The sequence below is a fragment of the Triturus cristatus genome, chromosome 12, assembly GCF_964204655.1.
Source record: "Triturus cristatus chromosome 12, aTriCri1.1, whole genome shotgun sequence".
Classification (NCBI taxonomy): Eukaryota; Metazoa; Chordata; class Amphibia; order Caudata; family Salamandridae; genus Triturus; species Triturus cristatus.
Genome location: NC_140595.1, coordinates 587,514,764 through 587,531,879, shown reverse-complemented (window position 1 = coordinate 587,531,879; position 17,116 = coordinate 587,514,764). Strand labels below are relative to the sequence as shown.

Sequence of the window (17,116 nt, the reverse complement as noted above, 5' to 3'; positions counted from 1 at the left end):
ATTACGCATCACGGGTAGGAAGACGTCTGACCGGCACCACTTAGCAGGCGGAGGGCCTCACCACAAACGTCCGCGAAGGGAGTGCAGAGTGGTTCCAGGCACATCATGCCTGAAAGAAAAAGTCATAGAAAACAAAATCGACCAAGGCACTGGTTATCCCCTATAAACACCAAATGAAAGTACTATTCCACTAAAGGCCTTGAATATGTACAATAATTACCCATGAAAGAACAATGCGGAAGAGGTAAGGAGAAAGACACTTAACTCTGCTGCGAGCAGCGAAAAAAGAGGACTATGGGACTCTGTTGATGGGCTGTGTGGCAGCATGCAGACTTGTTTGTCGATTGGTCCACACGGTCGTAGTCTCTTTTTTTCCTATTCCCAAGGATTAATGGGAATAGTAGTTTCAGATTTTTTTATTAAATGGCTACTGTGAAAATAAAGCAAAGAGTATGCATAATCCTCACCTCCGGTCCTGACATAGAACTGAGCACCCCAGTGGATACAACTCTCCAGATCTGGCTCCATTTGGCAATGTGGATGTGGCTCACGATTTTCCCTCTCCATATATTACAATCCATTTCAATGGGTTCTTTACCCCGGAGATGAAGACGGGTGCCTTCAATAAGTGGAGGGAGGGAAAGTGTAGGATAATTGCTGATATTTCAGTAGGGGGGGGGGGGGGGGGGGATTGGGGTTTCCTGGAAAATCCTATATGCAATGTAAACTAGACTTGCATCTAGAAGAAACCAAAAGGTGCCGCTATGTCCAGCCTAGGCCATGGGTTCCTCACCCTCAAATAGCCTATAAGGATAAACCTTCTTTTGAGTTCTTGATGCCTGGATTAGTGGGTTCTAAAGCCATGATCTTGAAAAGTGATACACTACTGTGCCTCGTATTCTAAAATATGTTGAGTCCACCAAGATGGAGAGGGTCGAGGTAGTTTTGCTAAATGTTCTGGGCAAGTGAAGTGAGTTTGGACGCAGGTTAATAAAATGCCCCTTAGTAAACTAATGGAGCTATACACAGTGTTATTTCTTTCGATCCAGATCTGGAAGGTTTCCTTTTGTGGATGCAAGGGTTGAAGAGATCTGGTAATGCTCATTATGAGTCTGTAACCACTGTAGGTAAGAACGATGTGCAGGGTACCTATCGCTGTATCCAATGTTTGAAATTCAATTAACAAAAACAAAAAAAACAATGGATTAAAAAAAAAATCAGAGTTCACATGTGACTTCATATACACTGATCCTGTAAAGACTTTTTCTATATCTTCGGAATCCTGTTAGAGATTTTACGTTAATCTTTATAAACACCTAATTACCCTGCAGTAATGCAGTCAACACATTTGGCAAGAACGGACTGCCTTTTGGCACAGGAGTTAATGTCTCAATGAGGAGACATGGGTCTTCCTTTAGATCTTTTAAGTGTACACCATACATTTCCACTGGTCTCTTCTTCATAGACCAATAAACTGTAACGTCCGCTTTTCTTGCAGAGAGCCTATGTCGATATTTTGCCATATTGCCTCCTCTTCCACCTGAACATCCTGCTGAGTTTCTTAACTAGCATCTAGTGCTGGTATGAAATATTTTCTGTGTATGTTGGTCCTGAGGAGTTAGAATACTTGGTCTAGTTCAGTGGTTCGTTACATGGGGCCCACAAAGCAACTCAGGGGGTCCTCGATATAAAATATTTGCAGATGAATAGAATAAATTAACAAAAAACATTTGAGTTCAAAGGAGAACACAAATATTGAGAGATCCAAAATCACAAGGCTTCGCAGCAGGCTAAAGTAAGTAATTGGAAAAACAGAAAGAGACCAATAACTTGGTCCAGGGAGACCACAGGAACTCCAAAGGCAAAAGTAGCGCTCATGAGTTACAAACATGTTACAGCGTTAAAGCGCAATGCATATCACTGTTTGTTAGACACCCCTACCTTGCTGAAGAGAATATCTACAGGAAAAGTGCGTCCAGGGATGTGAAAGATGGGAACATTTCCAAAGAAAGAAGCAAACTTGTCAGCATCCATCGTGGCAGAAGTTACAATCAGTTTTAGGTCAGAGCGTCGGGCTACAACCTGTAAATAAAACAGCATACAGTCAAGATTAAGTAAAATAATAAAATCACAAGTCAACAGAAAAGCATTAAAGAGCAAGGGAAAGGGCAACACCATTAATATGGTTGCAAAAGGAAGAGGTTACCTATGTGCTTGCTTATAAACTGGAGACACAAACAAGGCATGTCCCTGAAGAGGTAAGACCAGTAGTTCTTAACCTGTGGTCCAGGGACCCCTGGGAGTCAGAGAAGCCTACTAAGGGGGTCCGTGACTCCTTAAGAAATTAAATATTAGCAGATTTATGAAGGGTCTATATAAAGAAACAAAATAAAAAATGTAATAAATATGAAGGAAATTGGAGGCTAAAAATCAAGTTTGCATGCTCAGATTGATTTGTCGGAGCAGTGCAAGTGCATCAACCAGATTATAGTATGGATGATGAGTGGCCTCAATCGAATTAGAAAATCTTCAAAAATGATGATTTTTTTTATTTGTTTGTTAATTAAATGTTTTATAATTATGGACAATCTTTGATGAATGCTTGTTTTTGCATTTTTTTGTATTGTTTTGTATTGTTTTGCACGTCCAAATTAAGGATAAAGTTCAAGCTGGGGCCCCCAGCTTCTAGTAATGGCTGAGTGGGGTTCCCAAGAATCCAATAATTATTCGGTGGGGGTCTCTGGGATCCAGAAATGATTATGTGGGGGTATATACTATACCAAAGAGAGGTATAGTGTGCACAGAGTCCAGTGGAACCCCAAAGGTATGCAGAGGTAAAAGTAGATAGCACCTTACTCTCTATTTGTGGTAGTGTGGTCAAGCAGTAAGGGTGTATCAGAGGGTAGTGTTAAGTATTTGTTGTACACACTCGATCAGCAAATGATCTCACACACTCAAAGACTGAACTTCAGACCAATGGGTTTTGTATAAAAATATTCTTTTAGTTATTTTATTTTCTAAAACCAAGCAAGCCTGGCACAGGGAAGCAATAAATACTTTACAGAAGTAATGCAGTTTGTAAACTGTTTGAATTGCAATTGTGTATGCACTTTGATTTGATTACAGTAGAGCTACAAGTAATGCAATGCTTTTGATATACTTTGTATTGGCTTTTTAGTAGAATGTCAAGTAGATTACATAACAGATTACTTTTCTTACACAGTGCAGTATACCTGGATACTGCACTGGGACATTTCCTGTATACAGGTAAGTAAAAGCGTTTTTGTTATTTAGTCACAGTTTTAAAGGGTTTCTTAGATTTTCCAACTCAACGCTTAAAAGCTTTTCACAAAAAAAGTCAATGTTATCCAATGAAGAAAAGGAATTTGCTACTTACCAGTATGCATCTGTTCTTGGCATGTAGAGCTGCAGATCTACACACTGTGCATAGATCGCCATCTGTTGTTGGGCCCGGATGTTGCAGTTGTTTTTCTCTTGGAAAGTCTTTGGAAGTCACGAGGTATGTGACTCCTCCTTTGGATCGTATTGCGCATGGGCTTCGGCTCCATCCTCAGATTGTTTTCCCCCAGCAGGGAAATGATGGAGCTTAGTAAGAAACAGGAAAGATGCCCATGTGTGCTGTATCTAAATAAGATAAAACTGAAACAGATAAAGGAAGCCGGGGAGGCGGGTGGGCGTGTGTAGATCTGCAGCTCTACATGCCAAGAACAGATGCATACTGGTAAGTAGCATATTCCGTTTGAGCCATATGAGCTGCAGATTACACACTGTGCATAGATTGTGTAGCAGTACCCCCAGTATCTGTTGCAGTTTTTTGAAACAGTGTTTTAAGGACAGCCTGGCCCACACTAGCTTGTTGCTTAGTCTGCACATCTACACAATAGTGTTTAGTGAAAGTGTGCGGTGTAGACCATGTAGCTGCTTTGCAGATATCATCTAAGGGGATGTTCCCTAAAAATGCCATAGAAGCCCCTATCTTACGTGTAGAGTGGGCTTTAGGGGGAACAGATAGCGTTCGCTTTGCTTTGTGGTAGCAAATCTGTATGTATTTAACAATCCACCTAGCTATCCCAGATTTGGAGATGGAGTTGCCTTTGTGTGGTGGTGAGAAAGACACAAATAATTGTATGGTCTTTCGAAAAGGTTGTGTTTTCTCGATGTAGTAGAGTAAAGCTCTTGACGTCTAGAGTGTGTAGAGCTCTTTCTGCAATGGTTTGTGGCTGCGAGAAGAATACGGGCAGTTCCACAGATTGATTGAGGTGAAAGGGAGAAATGACTTTAGGAAGGAATTTTGGATTAGTGCGGAGAGCGACCTTATTATGATGCATTTGCAGAAAAGGTTCTTGAATGGTGAGTGCTTGTATTTCACTGACCCTTCTGAGGGAAGTAATGGCTACAAGGAAAGATGTTTTCTGTGTTAAAAATTGAAGCTCGCATTTATGTAGAGGTTCAAATGGAGGGCCCATTAGTCTTGTGAGAATGATGTTTAGGTACCACACTGGTGAGGGTGGCACTCTAGGTGGAATTATTCGTTTGAGGTCTTCCATGAAGGCTTTTATGGCAGGTACTCTAAAGAGGGATAGGTGCTGTCTATTTTGTAGATACGCTGCTATGGCAGCAAGGTGTAGTCTAATAGACATGTAGGCTAGGTTGCATCTTTGTAGGTGTAGTAAGTAGCCTATGATGTGTTGGATAGACACATCCAAGGGATTGATATTGTTGTGACAATAAATTACAAATCATTTCCACTTGGCTGCGTAGCAAGCTGTAGTGGTAGGACGTCTAGCTCCTTTAATGACGTTCATACAGTCAGGGGGAAGATTAAGGTAGCCAAATTCTAGGATTCAGGAGCCAGATCGCAAGGTTGAGCTGAGCTGGGTCCGGGTGTCTGATCTCTCCATGGTTCTGGGTTAAGAGGCGTGGAGAAAGGTGTAATTTTTGGTGCTGAACTACGGAGAGTTCCAGCAGTGTGGTGTACCGCGGTTGTCTGGCCCAAGTTGGAGCAACTAGGATGAGAGTTAGGGAGTGTTGCTGTAGTTTGCACACCACTAATGGAATGAGTGGGAGAGGCGGAAAAGCGTACGTAAATTTGCCTGACCAGTTCATCCATATCGCATTGCCTTTGGAGAATGGGTGTGGGTATCTGGCGGCGAAGCTTGGGCATTTGGTGTTTTCGTGGGTGGCAAAGAGGTCTATTTGTGGTTGCCCCCACGTTTGAAAGAATGGTTGAAGAACTTGTGGATGAAGTTCCCACTCGTGGATTTGCTGAGTTTGACGGCTCAACAGATCTGCAATGGTGTTTGGGACTCCTGGGACATGTTGTGCTAGGAGAAAAATGTTTTGAGGTATGGCCCACCTCCATATGTTCTGTGCTAGCTGAGAGAGCTGCAGAGAGTGTGTGCCGCCTTGTTTTTGGATGTAGTACATTGCTGTCATGTTGTCTGTGCGGACTAAGACAGCCTTGCCTGAGACGTGTGTTTGAAAGGCTTTCAGGGCTAGAAATATGGCCAGTAACTCCAGATGGTTGATGTGGAGTAACTTTTGTTGAGGTGTCCACCTGCCCTGCATGGTGTGATGTAGTAGATAAGCTCCCCAGCTGGAGAGCGATGCGTCCGCTGTTAGAACTATTTGAGGAACCGGCTCTAGGAACGGTCGCCCTTTGGAAAGGTTTTTGGTGGTCCACCACTGCAGAGAGCGATGGGCACGACCGTCTACCAACACCAGATCTGTTAGCTGACCTTGAGCCTGGTTCCATTGGCGTGCTAGGCACTCTTGGAGAGGACACATCTGGAGTCTTGCATGAGGTACTATGAATATGCAAGAGGCCATCATCCCTATAAGTTGCATAAACACTCGGGCTGGAAGGGAGTGTTGAGGTTGAAATCCTGGCAGGGCTGGGGTAGGCTAATGCCTTTGAGGTGTTTATGGTGGCACCAAGTTATTGTTGTACGTGGGAGGGATGCAGATGGGACTTGGTGTAGTTTACTGTGAAGCCCAGGTCGTGAAGTAGTTGGATCGTGGCGCGAGTGTGTTGTACACACTGGTTGTATGAGCTGGCCTTTATAAGCCAGTCGTCTAGATATGGGAAGACGTGGATGTGTTGTCTTCTCAGGTGTGCTGCCACTACTGCTAGGCACTTGGTAAACACTCTTGGGGCTGTGGTGACTCCGAAGTGGAGTACTTTGAATTGGTAGTGGTGACCGTCCACTACGAATCTGAGAAACTTCCTGTGAGAGGTGTGAACAGGAATGTGGAAATAGACGTCCTTGAGGTCTATAGTGGTTAGGAAGTCGTTTTGGGAGAGCAGAGGAAGTATCTGCCGGAGTGTGACCATGTGAAAATGGTCTGAGTGTATGTAGTGGTTTAGGGGTCTGAGGTCCAGAATGGGCTTGAGACAGCCGTCCTTTTTTGGTATGAGAAAATATAGGGAGTAAACTCCCTTGTTTTGTTGGTGGGCAGGAACTAGTTCTATTGCATCTTTTTGTAAGAGGGAGATTCCCTCCTGCTTTAGCAGTGAGAAATGTTCCTGTGACATTGGGCGCTGTTTGGGTGGAATGGTTGGGGGGGGGGGGTAGATGTTAGCTCTAGACAGTAGCCCGATTGGATTATTTATTGTACCCACCTGTCTGAGGTGATGGTAGCCCAGACAGGAAGTAAATTGTGAAGCCTGCCCCCGACTGGAGTAGAATAGTCTGGGGAAGCGGAGGGAAGTCACTGGGTGAGGGTAGAGGCAGAGCGGGAGATGTTAGTTTTGCCTTTGTTATTGTTACCTCTGTAACTGTCTCTTTGATAACCCCTAGTGAAGGTAGATTGGGTAGGGGTTTTGTATGAAGAGGAGGCGCTGTCGGAGTAGCAGCCTCTGGTGTTGCTTCTAAAGGAGGAACGGCGAATGGAGCGCCTGGGAGCTTGCGACTGCAAGGCTCCCATAGATTTTGCCATGTCTGTGTCCTCCTTCATTTTTTCGAGGGCTATATCTACATTAGGACCAAACAGATGTTTCTCATCAAAGGGGTGGTTGAGGATGGAACTTTGAATCTAAGGTTTGAAACCCGAGATGCGTAGCCAAGCATACCTACGCAGAAGGGTGTTGGTATTAATGGCCCTGGAGGCGGTGTCAGCTGCACCGAGGGCACAACGAATGGAAGTGTTTGTAATGTTTTTGCCCTCTTGAATCAATTTGTTGGCCTATTGTCTATATTTATCAGGGAGGTGTTGCATGATTGTCTCCAGCTCATCATAATGTGCCCGGTCATATCTGGCTAGGAGCGCTTGGGTGTTAGCGATACGCCAGATGTTGGCCGCCTGGGACGCTGTCCGTTTACCTGAGGCGTCTAGGAGTTTAGACTCTTTATCTGGCGGTGGTGCCTCACCTGATGCCTGGGAATTGGTGCGTTTCCTCGCATTGGAGACTACCAGGGAGTCTAGTGGTGCGGGGCCTTTAATATAGGGTGGGTCTGTTGGGGCGGCTTTATATTTTCTCTCAATACGTGGGTTAATGACCCTGGCCCTAACTGGGTCTTTAAAAACCTCTGGTGCGTGCTTAATAACTCCCTCAAGCATTGGCAGGATTGAGGTAGACCTGTGTGCAGTGTCGAATGTATCTAAGAGGAAGTCCTCCTCTACAGGGTCTGTGTGGAGATCAACCCAGTGGTAGCAGGCAGCTTTATGTTATGGAGTAGTTGGTTAAAACCCATCATCCTCATCTGGAGATGGTGTAGGAGAATGATGAGGTGGGGGGGAGGAAGAGGATGTGGAGGAGAAGGAATTCTCAAAGGGGAGGTGGCAAAGTCTCTCCATTTTGGTGGTGGAGCTGGTGCAAGCTTGTCCAGTGGTCTTTTTCTGGTGCTAAGCGACAAATGACCAGTCTTTGGATCTTTAACAAGGGTTTTTTGGTAAGGATCGGGTCGAAACAGTTTGTCTGTAAGGGGTAGATCCGTCAGTGCCGATGGTGTCGGAGCCGTGGGTTTTTTTCGGCGTCGATTTGGCACTGGTTCTTGGTTTCGAACCGTGGGGTTTAACAGTGTCTTTTGACTTTCTCGGTTCCGAGGTGACTTTCGGCTTCGAGGTTTGGGAGTCTAGGCTTTTCGGCTTCTTGCTCGGCTCCGAGGGTAGTATGGGTGCCGAGGAGCCTGTGCCAGTCTTCTCGGCGTGGACGAGGAAAGGGGCGTTTTCTTTTTCAGTGTCAGTGCCGATGAGGGTTTTTTGGCACCGAGGGTAGGCTGGCTCAAGCCCGAGCTGCCTGAAGGCTTGATGGGCTTCTAAACCGGGCCCGAAAGCGAGGTATGGGAAGCAGTCTTTTGGTGCATACCTAGGCCCGAAGGCGTGACCGAAGCCTTTTTCATGTGGAGGGGGGTTTTGGGTCGGGGTCGACGTTTGTACTCACGTGCCTCTGTGCCCGAGTAATGTCCTCGACGTCGGAGTCGTCAGCTTTGGAGGCGCTGACGTGGCCCTCTTCAGTGTGCTGTTGTTCCGGGACATTCACGCCTTCTTCGAAGATGTCGTCGGGGATCGAAGTCGACGAGTGTGCCATTGTTCTCCGTGCTCGTCGGTCCCGGATCGTCTTCTTCGATCGGAAGGAGGAGCAAGCTGGACAGTCCCGTGCCTCGTGTTCTGGGGAGAGGCAGAGGTTAAACACCTCATGGAGATCGGTGTGAGGAAACTTCGACCCACATCGAGGACACTTCTTAAATGGAGTCCTTTCCATCAGCCAGGACCGGAGCCCAGGTAGGCCCGAAGGCCTTCGTCGACGACCGGAATCGAAGACTTAGATTGTTGAGAGTCGCGTCGAGTGTGGAGAACACGATCGAGACAACACCGTCGAAGGGGGGAGGATTGCGCGCCGAACAGGAAAACTGGAACGGTTCCGAACTGGAGCGCAAAGAATACATCCGAGCCCGATGGCGGAAAAAAACAATCTGAGGATGGAGCCGAAGCCCATGTGCAATACGATCCAAAGGAGGAGTCACATACCTCGTGACTTCCAAAGACTTTCCAAGAGAAAAACAACTGCAACATCCGGGCCAAACACCAGATGGCGATCTATGCACAGTGTGTAAGGGTAAGTTACTTACCTGTAATCCTAGTTCTCTTCCAGGGGTATCCTCATCAAAGTCATAAGCACTGAATATTCCCGCCCATGTGCGGGGACCCCGGAAATAATAAAATTATATATGTAAAAACATACATATATACAGCTCTGTATATATATAAACATATATCATTTTTTCCAAGCAAATGCAGCTCCCATAAAAGGCTAGGCAATGTAAATATACACATCCAATAACACACACATATATATATATATATATATATATATATATATATATAAAGGTATAACAATACACCTAAATCTCTTTTTTTTTTTTTTTTAATGAGGTAAACACTCATGAGAAAACAAAAAATAAAGAGAACAAACTGTGGAAAAACACAGATGTACAACACATTGCCAGCCTGCAGGCTGCATTGCAATATAATACCATAGAGACTAAAAAGCCCTGTACAGGTAAAAACTGGCACCGTGCCTTTAAGGCAGCCCTGACTTCCATATCCCATCATGCCTCAGGGGTGACAGTTAGGTCAGTTGTTCTTTGCGGGACCGTAGTCCTAAACACAAAGATATATCCTTTCCATAATGAATAATACACTTCTTCTCATTTGCCTGGGGAGGTGGGTGGGTTGCTTATGACTTTGATGAGGATACCCCTGGAAGAGAACTAGGATTACAGGTAAGTAACTTACCCTTCTCTTCCAGGGGATCCTCATCAATAGTCATAAGCACTGAATAGAGTAGCAAGCTCCCCTTCCACCTGCAGGCAAATGAAACTAAGGTTGTATCACCCATGGAGAAAGAGAATCATGAAAATGATTAAGCATGGAACAGATTCCTCAAGGAGGCTTGTCCTACTTGAGTGTCTGCTCTGGTGTCCGAATCCAGACAATAATGCCTGGTAAAAGTGTGGACAGATCTCCAAGTGGCTGCCTTGCAGATCTCGGAGAGTGGGACATTATTGAGAAAAGCCGCGGTAGCCGCTTTTCCTCTTGTCGAATGCGCTTTAGGGCGCGCCCCCAATGGTTTCTGAGCCAGTTGGTAGGCCAATGTAATACTTGAAACAATCCACCTAGCAATGGAACGTTTGGATGCAGCAAAGCCCATACGGACAACCCCATAGTTCACAAACAATTGATCAGATTTCCTGACATTCTTAGTCCTATCTAGGTAGAATTTTAGGACCCTTTTGACATCTAGAGAATGCAACGCCCTCTCTGCCGGAGAGGAGGGGTTGGGAAAAAAGGTTGGTAAGGAGATGGCTTGGTTTACATGAAACTCCGATACCACCTTGGGTAGGAACGAAGGATGAGTTCTCATCACCACCCTATTTTGTTGAAAAATAGTGTAGGGCTCTTTAGAACAGAGGGCCTGTATCTCACTGACCCTCCGTGCTGAAGTGATGGCTATTAAAAATGCTGTCTTCCATGTGAGGTGCTGTAGGGTAGCCTTATGAATAGGCTCAAAAGGAGAACCCATGAGCTTCGACAGAACCAAGTTTAGCTCCCAGGAAGGAGAGGGAGGTCTAACAGGGGGATAGACTTTCTTGAGTCCTTGCAAGAAATCCTTCACTACCTGCACTTTAAAAAATGACTGCTGTGAAGGCGAACGCCTGTATGCTGTTATGGCTGCTAGGTGAACCTTTATGGATGAAAATTTCAACCCTGCCCTCGCTAAATATAGAAGATAGGGCAAAATTACATCCTCCTGGCATTTAGTGGGATCATAATGATGCTGAGCACACCATATATAAAATCTTTTCCACTTACAGAAGTAGGAGTGTCTTGTCGAAGGCCTCCTGGCTTCCTTCAGTATGGACATACACTCTTGAGGGAGGTTCAGATGGCCATACTGGAGGACTTCAGGAGCCATGCTGTTAAGCTCAGCGAGGGAAGGCTGGGATGGTAAATCTTCCCCTGCATCTTGGATAACAAGTCCGGCCTGCACGGCAGCCGCTTGTGGGGTCGGATCGACATGTGTAGGAGATCCGTGTACCACCACTGCCTCGGCCAGTCCGGTGCTATGAGAATCATCTTGGCAGATGAATTCTGCAACTTGGTCACCACCTTGGGGATTAGTGGGAGAGGCGGAAAAGCGTACACAAATGTCATTGACCAATTGATCAAAAGGGCATTCCCTAGGGATCCTGGTCGATGGTATCTTGAGGCGAAGCCTCGGCATTTTGTGTTTTGCTCGTCCGCGAAAAGGTCCACTTGCGGACGCCCCCATTCCCCGAAGATGTCTTCTAACACCTCGTCGTTGATTACCCAGTCCTCTGGCTCTTGAAAATGCCGACTGAGTAAGTCTGCTTGCACGTTGAGTTCTCCTGGTAGGTGCACCGCTTTCAATGAGATGTTCCTTGCTAGGATCCAGTGCCACAGGGACTGAGCTTCCAGCGAGAGCGTTCTGGATCGAGTACCCCCCTGCTTGTTCAGGTAGTACATTGTGGTGGTATTGTCCGTCTGCACTAGAATGGTACTCGTCGTGATCGCAGGCAGGAACGCTTTGAGGGCTAGGTGGACTGCCCTGAGCTCCAGCATGTTGATGTGGTACAACTGCTCGCTGCTGGACCACTGTCCCTGAGTTTGCAGAGTCCCAAAATGCGCACCCCATCCCTGAAGGGAAGCGTCGGTGATTAAGGTCTGAGTTGGGGGCTCTTGATGGAAGGGGATCCCCACTTGTAGATTCCTTGGCTTCAGCCACCACTTGACTGACTGTTTGGCTGCAGAGGAGAGGCAAACCTTTTCTTCCCACAGGGAGTTCCTTTGATCCCATTTGTCCTCGAGATCTTGCTGAAGAGGACGCATCCTTAGCCTGGCATTGGGCACTAGGAAGATGCAGGATGCCATGGCCCCTAGTAGAGAAGAGATTTGCCTTGCCGACGACAGATTGTTGGTTATAATCTGCCTGCCTTTTAGCATAATGGATGACTGTCTTTCCTCCGAAGGAAACACTTTTCCTTCTACGGAGTCTATAGTTGCGCCCAGGTAGTGGATCCTCTGCGTTGGTGTAAAATTGGACAGCTGTGACCGCACATTCTGTGGTGATGAGCCCTTTATTAGCCAGTCGTCTAGGTAGGGATAGACGAAGACTCCTGCGCGCCTCAGAGCAGCCGCTACTACTGCCACGCATTTTGTGAATACTCGAGGAGCTGACTTCAGGCCAAATGGGAGGACTTTGAACTGATAGTGAGAGTTGCCTACCACAAACCTGAGAAATTTTCGATGATTCCTTAGGATGGGAATATGGAAATATGCATCCTGAAGGTCCAATGAACACATCCAATCGCCCATCCGGAGAAGAGGATATATTTGGTGGAGCGCCAGCATGCGAAATTTTTCCTTTATGTGTTTGTTCAGTATCCGTAGGTCTAAAATGGGTCTGAACTCTACCTTCACACTCCTCTTTTGTATGAGAAAGTATCTGGAGTAAACTCCCTTTCCTCTTTGGTTTATGGGCACTTTCTCTATTGCAGATTTGAGTAGAAGCGTCGCTACCTCTTCTCTGAGCTGCTTTAGATGCTGGGATGAATTGACAGGAGGAATCGATGGGGGGTGACTTCTGAAACGAAGCGAGTACCCATGACGCAGTATATTCAGTACCCACTTGTCCTTTGTGATGGACTGCCACTCTGGAAGATGATTTGCAACACTTCCTCCCACCGGAGCGGTGGACAGCATCGGAGGAAGCGGCTTCTCATTGCTTCCCCGGAACTTTGTTTCCAGCATTAGACTGCCTGTTGTTACCCCGTCCCCTGGATGGCTTGCGGGACTGGTATTGCTGTTTCTTTTGACCTTGCTGGTCCTGGTTCTTTTGCCAATGAGGGGTTTGAACCCTCTGTTGGTAATTGCGCCTGTCATTTCCCTTGCGGCGTCGAAACTCTTTCCTCTTTTCAAGCCCGACGGCTTTCATGGTCTCCAGCTCTGCCTTCATACGGGCCATTTCCTCATCCGCATGGGACCCAAAAAGAGAACTACCGGAGAAAGGCAGATTTAATATTCTTGCCTGCGCTTCCGGTTTCAAGGCCGTCAATCTAAGCCAAGATGTTCTTCTGGCTGTGACTCCGTGTGCATATTCATGCGCTGCCAGTGTTGCCCCGTCCGCCGCTGCACTTATGATCTGGTTAGAAACCAGACTCCCCTCATGCAAAATCTCTTCAAAGTCCCGTCTGTCCTCTGATGGAACTTTGTCAATGAACCTCTGCAGAGAGTCCCATAATGACCTATCATAGCGCCCCAGAAGCGCCGAGGCACTCGCCACCTTTAAGCTTGAGGATGCTGAGCCACAAACTTTCCTCCCCCAGGAGTCTTGTGTCTTACTGTCCTTATCTGGTGGTACCGTTGAAGACCCAGCTACTGCATGTGTCTTCCTGGCAGCGGCGGTGATGACAGAGTCCGGTGGAGGATCTGATTTAAGGAATAGAGGATCCTCCGGAGCTGGACGGTACTTTTTTAGAATTCTCGCCGGCGCCGTTTTGGTGGTTGCTGGTGTGAGAAAGATATCCATTACCGGTTGTAACAAACCGGGGACTAATGGCAATAACGGGCGTGACACTGTGCGTTCATGAAGAGTTTCAAATATTATGGATGAAGTGGTCTCCTGAACCGGCATAGGGATATTTAATTTTGTAGCTCCTCTACACAAAACTTCCTGAAACGTAGAAATATCATCTACCGGAGATACCCGAGAGGGTGGCGTCTCCGAGAGTGTCGGTGAATAATCCCTTTTGGATGATCTGGAAGAAGGGGAGGTAGAAGGGGTTCTACGGCGCCTTTTCTCTGATCTGGTCGACCCTCTTCTGCGGGAGGGAGACCTGGATCGCCTTCTTGGTGCTCGAGAGTGACTTCGGGATTCTCTTTCTCGAGATCTTGGTCTGATCGGTGTCGCTGGGAATACCACGCCCCTTATTCTTGTTAGTGATGCCTTTATTGCGTCTGGCATAGCAGGGTCCTGAGGCATCTCCCTTACGGGACTTTGAGGTACCGCATTGTCCTCCTCCTGCGAACTTTCTCTTGCAGGTACTGGAGATTGATGCACAAGCTCTGGTGATTCGGATCTTGAACCTGAGCCCTCTGATCCTGAAGGCGAGATAGATATGAGACGCGGTGACTCAGGAGTTGTATATACCAGTCTATGAGGAGATTTTCGCCTTGAGACTGGTCGAATCGTGAGGCGAACATGTGACACCTCCTGCGTACCCTCAACAGAGGGCTGCCTCGACGGTGATAGGCCTATCACCGGAGATCTTTGACTCGAATCTTCGAGGCTCCGAGCTTCTTGTCTCGACGTCGAGATTATCTTCGACGGAGGCTTCATGTACCTCACCAAAGCTTTGGAGACCTGTGAGGACGGAGGCATCTGCCTCGACGTAGACTCCGACGGAGGCACCTGCCTCGACGTCGACTCCGACGGAGGCCTCTGCCTCGACGTCGACTCCGACGGAGGCCTCTGCCTCGACGTCGACTCCGACGGAGGCTCCTGCCTCGACGTCGGCCCTGACGGAGGCGTCTGCCTCGACGTCACTCCTGACGGAGACTTCTGTCTCGACGTCGAATGCTCCGACGACGTCGAAAGCCTCTTCGCCGTCGAACGATGTTTCCTCGACGGCGATCTTGATCTTGACGGCGATCTTGGTCTCGACGTCGACTGTACTTCTTGCGACGTCGACTGATGTCTCGCCGACCTCGACGTCGAACGATGTCTTTCCTTCGACGACGAACGATATCTTTGTGCAGACGTCGATCGATCTTCTCTTGACGTCGACAGATGCTTTTTCGACGTTGAACTGTGGCACCGAGTCCTCGACGCCGAGCCTTTAGACACCGTCGACGTCGAACGCATCCGCTTCGACGCTGAATCTAAAGTCGACGATGATTTTCTCTTTGCAGCATGACTTCCCCTTGACTCCTCACCTCTCAGCGACGATCCCGCCGCTGGAGTCTTCGACGCCGAGCCCGACGTCGATGGGGAGCAAACAGGGACCAACTGCTTCGACGTCGACCGTTCTGCTAGGCCGTACAGCCTAATCCTCTCTCTCTCCTTTAAAGTCCTTTTGGAAACGTCTTCACAATGATGGCATGTTGCTGGAGAGTGAGATAATACACACCTCATGTGTGCCTGAAGCAGCCTTCTTTTTTCCACAAGATGGACATGGAACAAATAAAGAAGGCATTTTTCTGACAAAATAGCAAAAAAAAAATCAGTCAGAAAAACACAGGATACTAACTTCCTCTCAGATGTTATAAGAAGAAGTCCAAAAAATCTTAAAGTTGTAATAATTCTTGACTAAAGAGTCAAAAATGAAGAGAGCTGAATTCCAGGGTCCTGACTGAAGGAGCCGGAAAGAACAACTGACCTAACTGTCACCCCTGAGGCATGATGGGATATGGAAGTCAGGGCTGCCTTAAAGGCACGGTGCCAGTTTTTACCTGTACAGGGCTTTTTAGTCTCTATGGTATTATATTGCAATGCAGCCTGCAGGCTGGCAATGTGTTGTACATCTGTGTTTTTCCACAGTTTGTTCTCTTTATTTTTTGTTTTCTCATGAGTGTTTACCTCATTAAAAAAAAAAAGATTTAGGTGTATTGTTATACCTTTATATATATATATATATATATATATATATATATATATATATATATATATATATATGTGTGTGTTATTGGATGTGTATATTTACATTGCCTAGCCTTTTATGGGAGCTGCATTTGCTTGGAAAAAATGATATATGTTTATATATATACAGAGCTGTATATATGTATGTTTTTACATATATAATTTTATTATTTCCGGGGTCCCCGCACATGGGCGGGAATATTCAGTGCTTATGACTTTGATGAGGATCCCCTGGAAGAGAATCTGCAGCTTCTATGCCTCGAACATAAGCATACTCTAGTCTAGCTCCACGCAAACAATCTGCTATCTGGAAGAAATATCTGTGGAAGTGATGGCATTTAGAATGTCTTATTTTTGTTCACATATCCCAAATCCATATAAGATCCCTGTCATCCAGAGAGAACTTTTCCCAGACTCAGAAATTTACTAGTATATTCCTTCTTTCAGATAACAATATGTAAGTTTCATCATCACCTACCTTGCGCATGAGACGGTCAGTTACTTTTACAACTAGAGAAAGTGTGCCTCATTGTAACTCTGCTATGTTAGAAGCATTACAACAACATTTGTTCCATCCAGGCAAGCTGTAAGTTAGCCCAGACATTAGAGTTCTGAACAGTGGAATGGAACATTCATCAACTTTTTGGAGCCTTCATTTGGAAACTTATAACTTACCTAGACCGGAAGCGAATTTAGCTCATCAAACCCTCAGATGCTGCTGGTATGCAATCCCCTGAATATTATGGAATAAATGTTTCCTATGCATGTTCGGAAAAATAATTGTGTAACTCCATCCATTTGTCTAGGTTCTTGTGAGAAAGTGCCATCTTTCTTGCATGGTATGCCCCCACTTTTTGCTGAATGGCAGGAGTCCAGGGCACACTCAGTCAACGTACAATCAAGGGCCCAGGGCCTATGTTCCTTCCCTAAAACACAAAACCCAAATTGACAAACTCAGGCCACATGTCAGCCCCTGGAAAAAGGTACCCAGGGTCTTGTGACCAGGGAAGGCCTCTAAGGGCTGCAGAACTCATTGTACCACCCTTAGAGGCCCTGTACACGTACACACACACACGTACACACACACGTACACACACACGTACACACACACGTACACACACACGTACACACACACGTACACACACACGCACACACACACGCACACACACACACACACGTACACACACACGCACACACACACGTGTTACCATCCTTGTGGGGACTATATGTGGATACCTGCCTTGTGGGGACTAGCCTTTCCCAATGTTTTAAAAATATACCAATAACAGAAAAATGTTAAGAAAAAATTCATAATACAGGATCCTGCTTCAAATTTGCAAATATATTGTTATTTAATCGTGCGCACAGAACCATCCTTGTGGGGACTTGAACACGTGCTACCATCCTTGTGAGGACCTAGTCTATAATACTATT

The 17,116-nt window shown here is 46.3% G+C and overlaps 1 protein-coding gene across 7 annotated transcripts in view; it reads right to left on the bottom strand.

Moving 5' to 3' along the window:
• The window catches only part of DHX38 (DEAH-box helicase 38), a 1,013,803-nt gene that overhangs the window by 467,536 nt on the left and 529,151 nt on the right, over nucleotides 1-17,116 (bottom strand). For all 7 annotated transcript variants that reach the window (XR_014972206.1, XM_085638518.1, XM_085638522.1 and 4 more), the window contains exon 15: nucleotides 1,942-2,082. Coding sequence is in view for 6 of the 7 variants with exons in the window: in XM_085638518.1 (XP_085494644.1) it covers nucleotides 1,942-2,082 (141 nt within the window). In the remaining variant the exon portion in view is untranslated. The remainder of the gene's footprint in view (nucleotides 1-1,941; nucleotides 2,083-17,116) is intronic.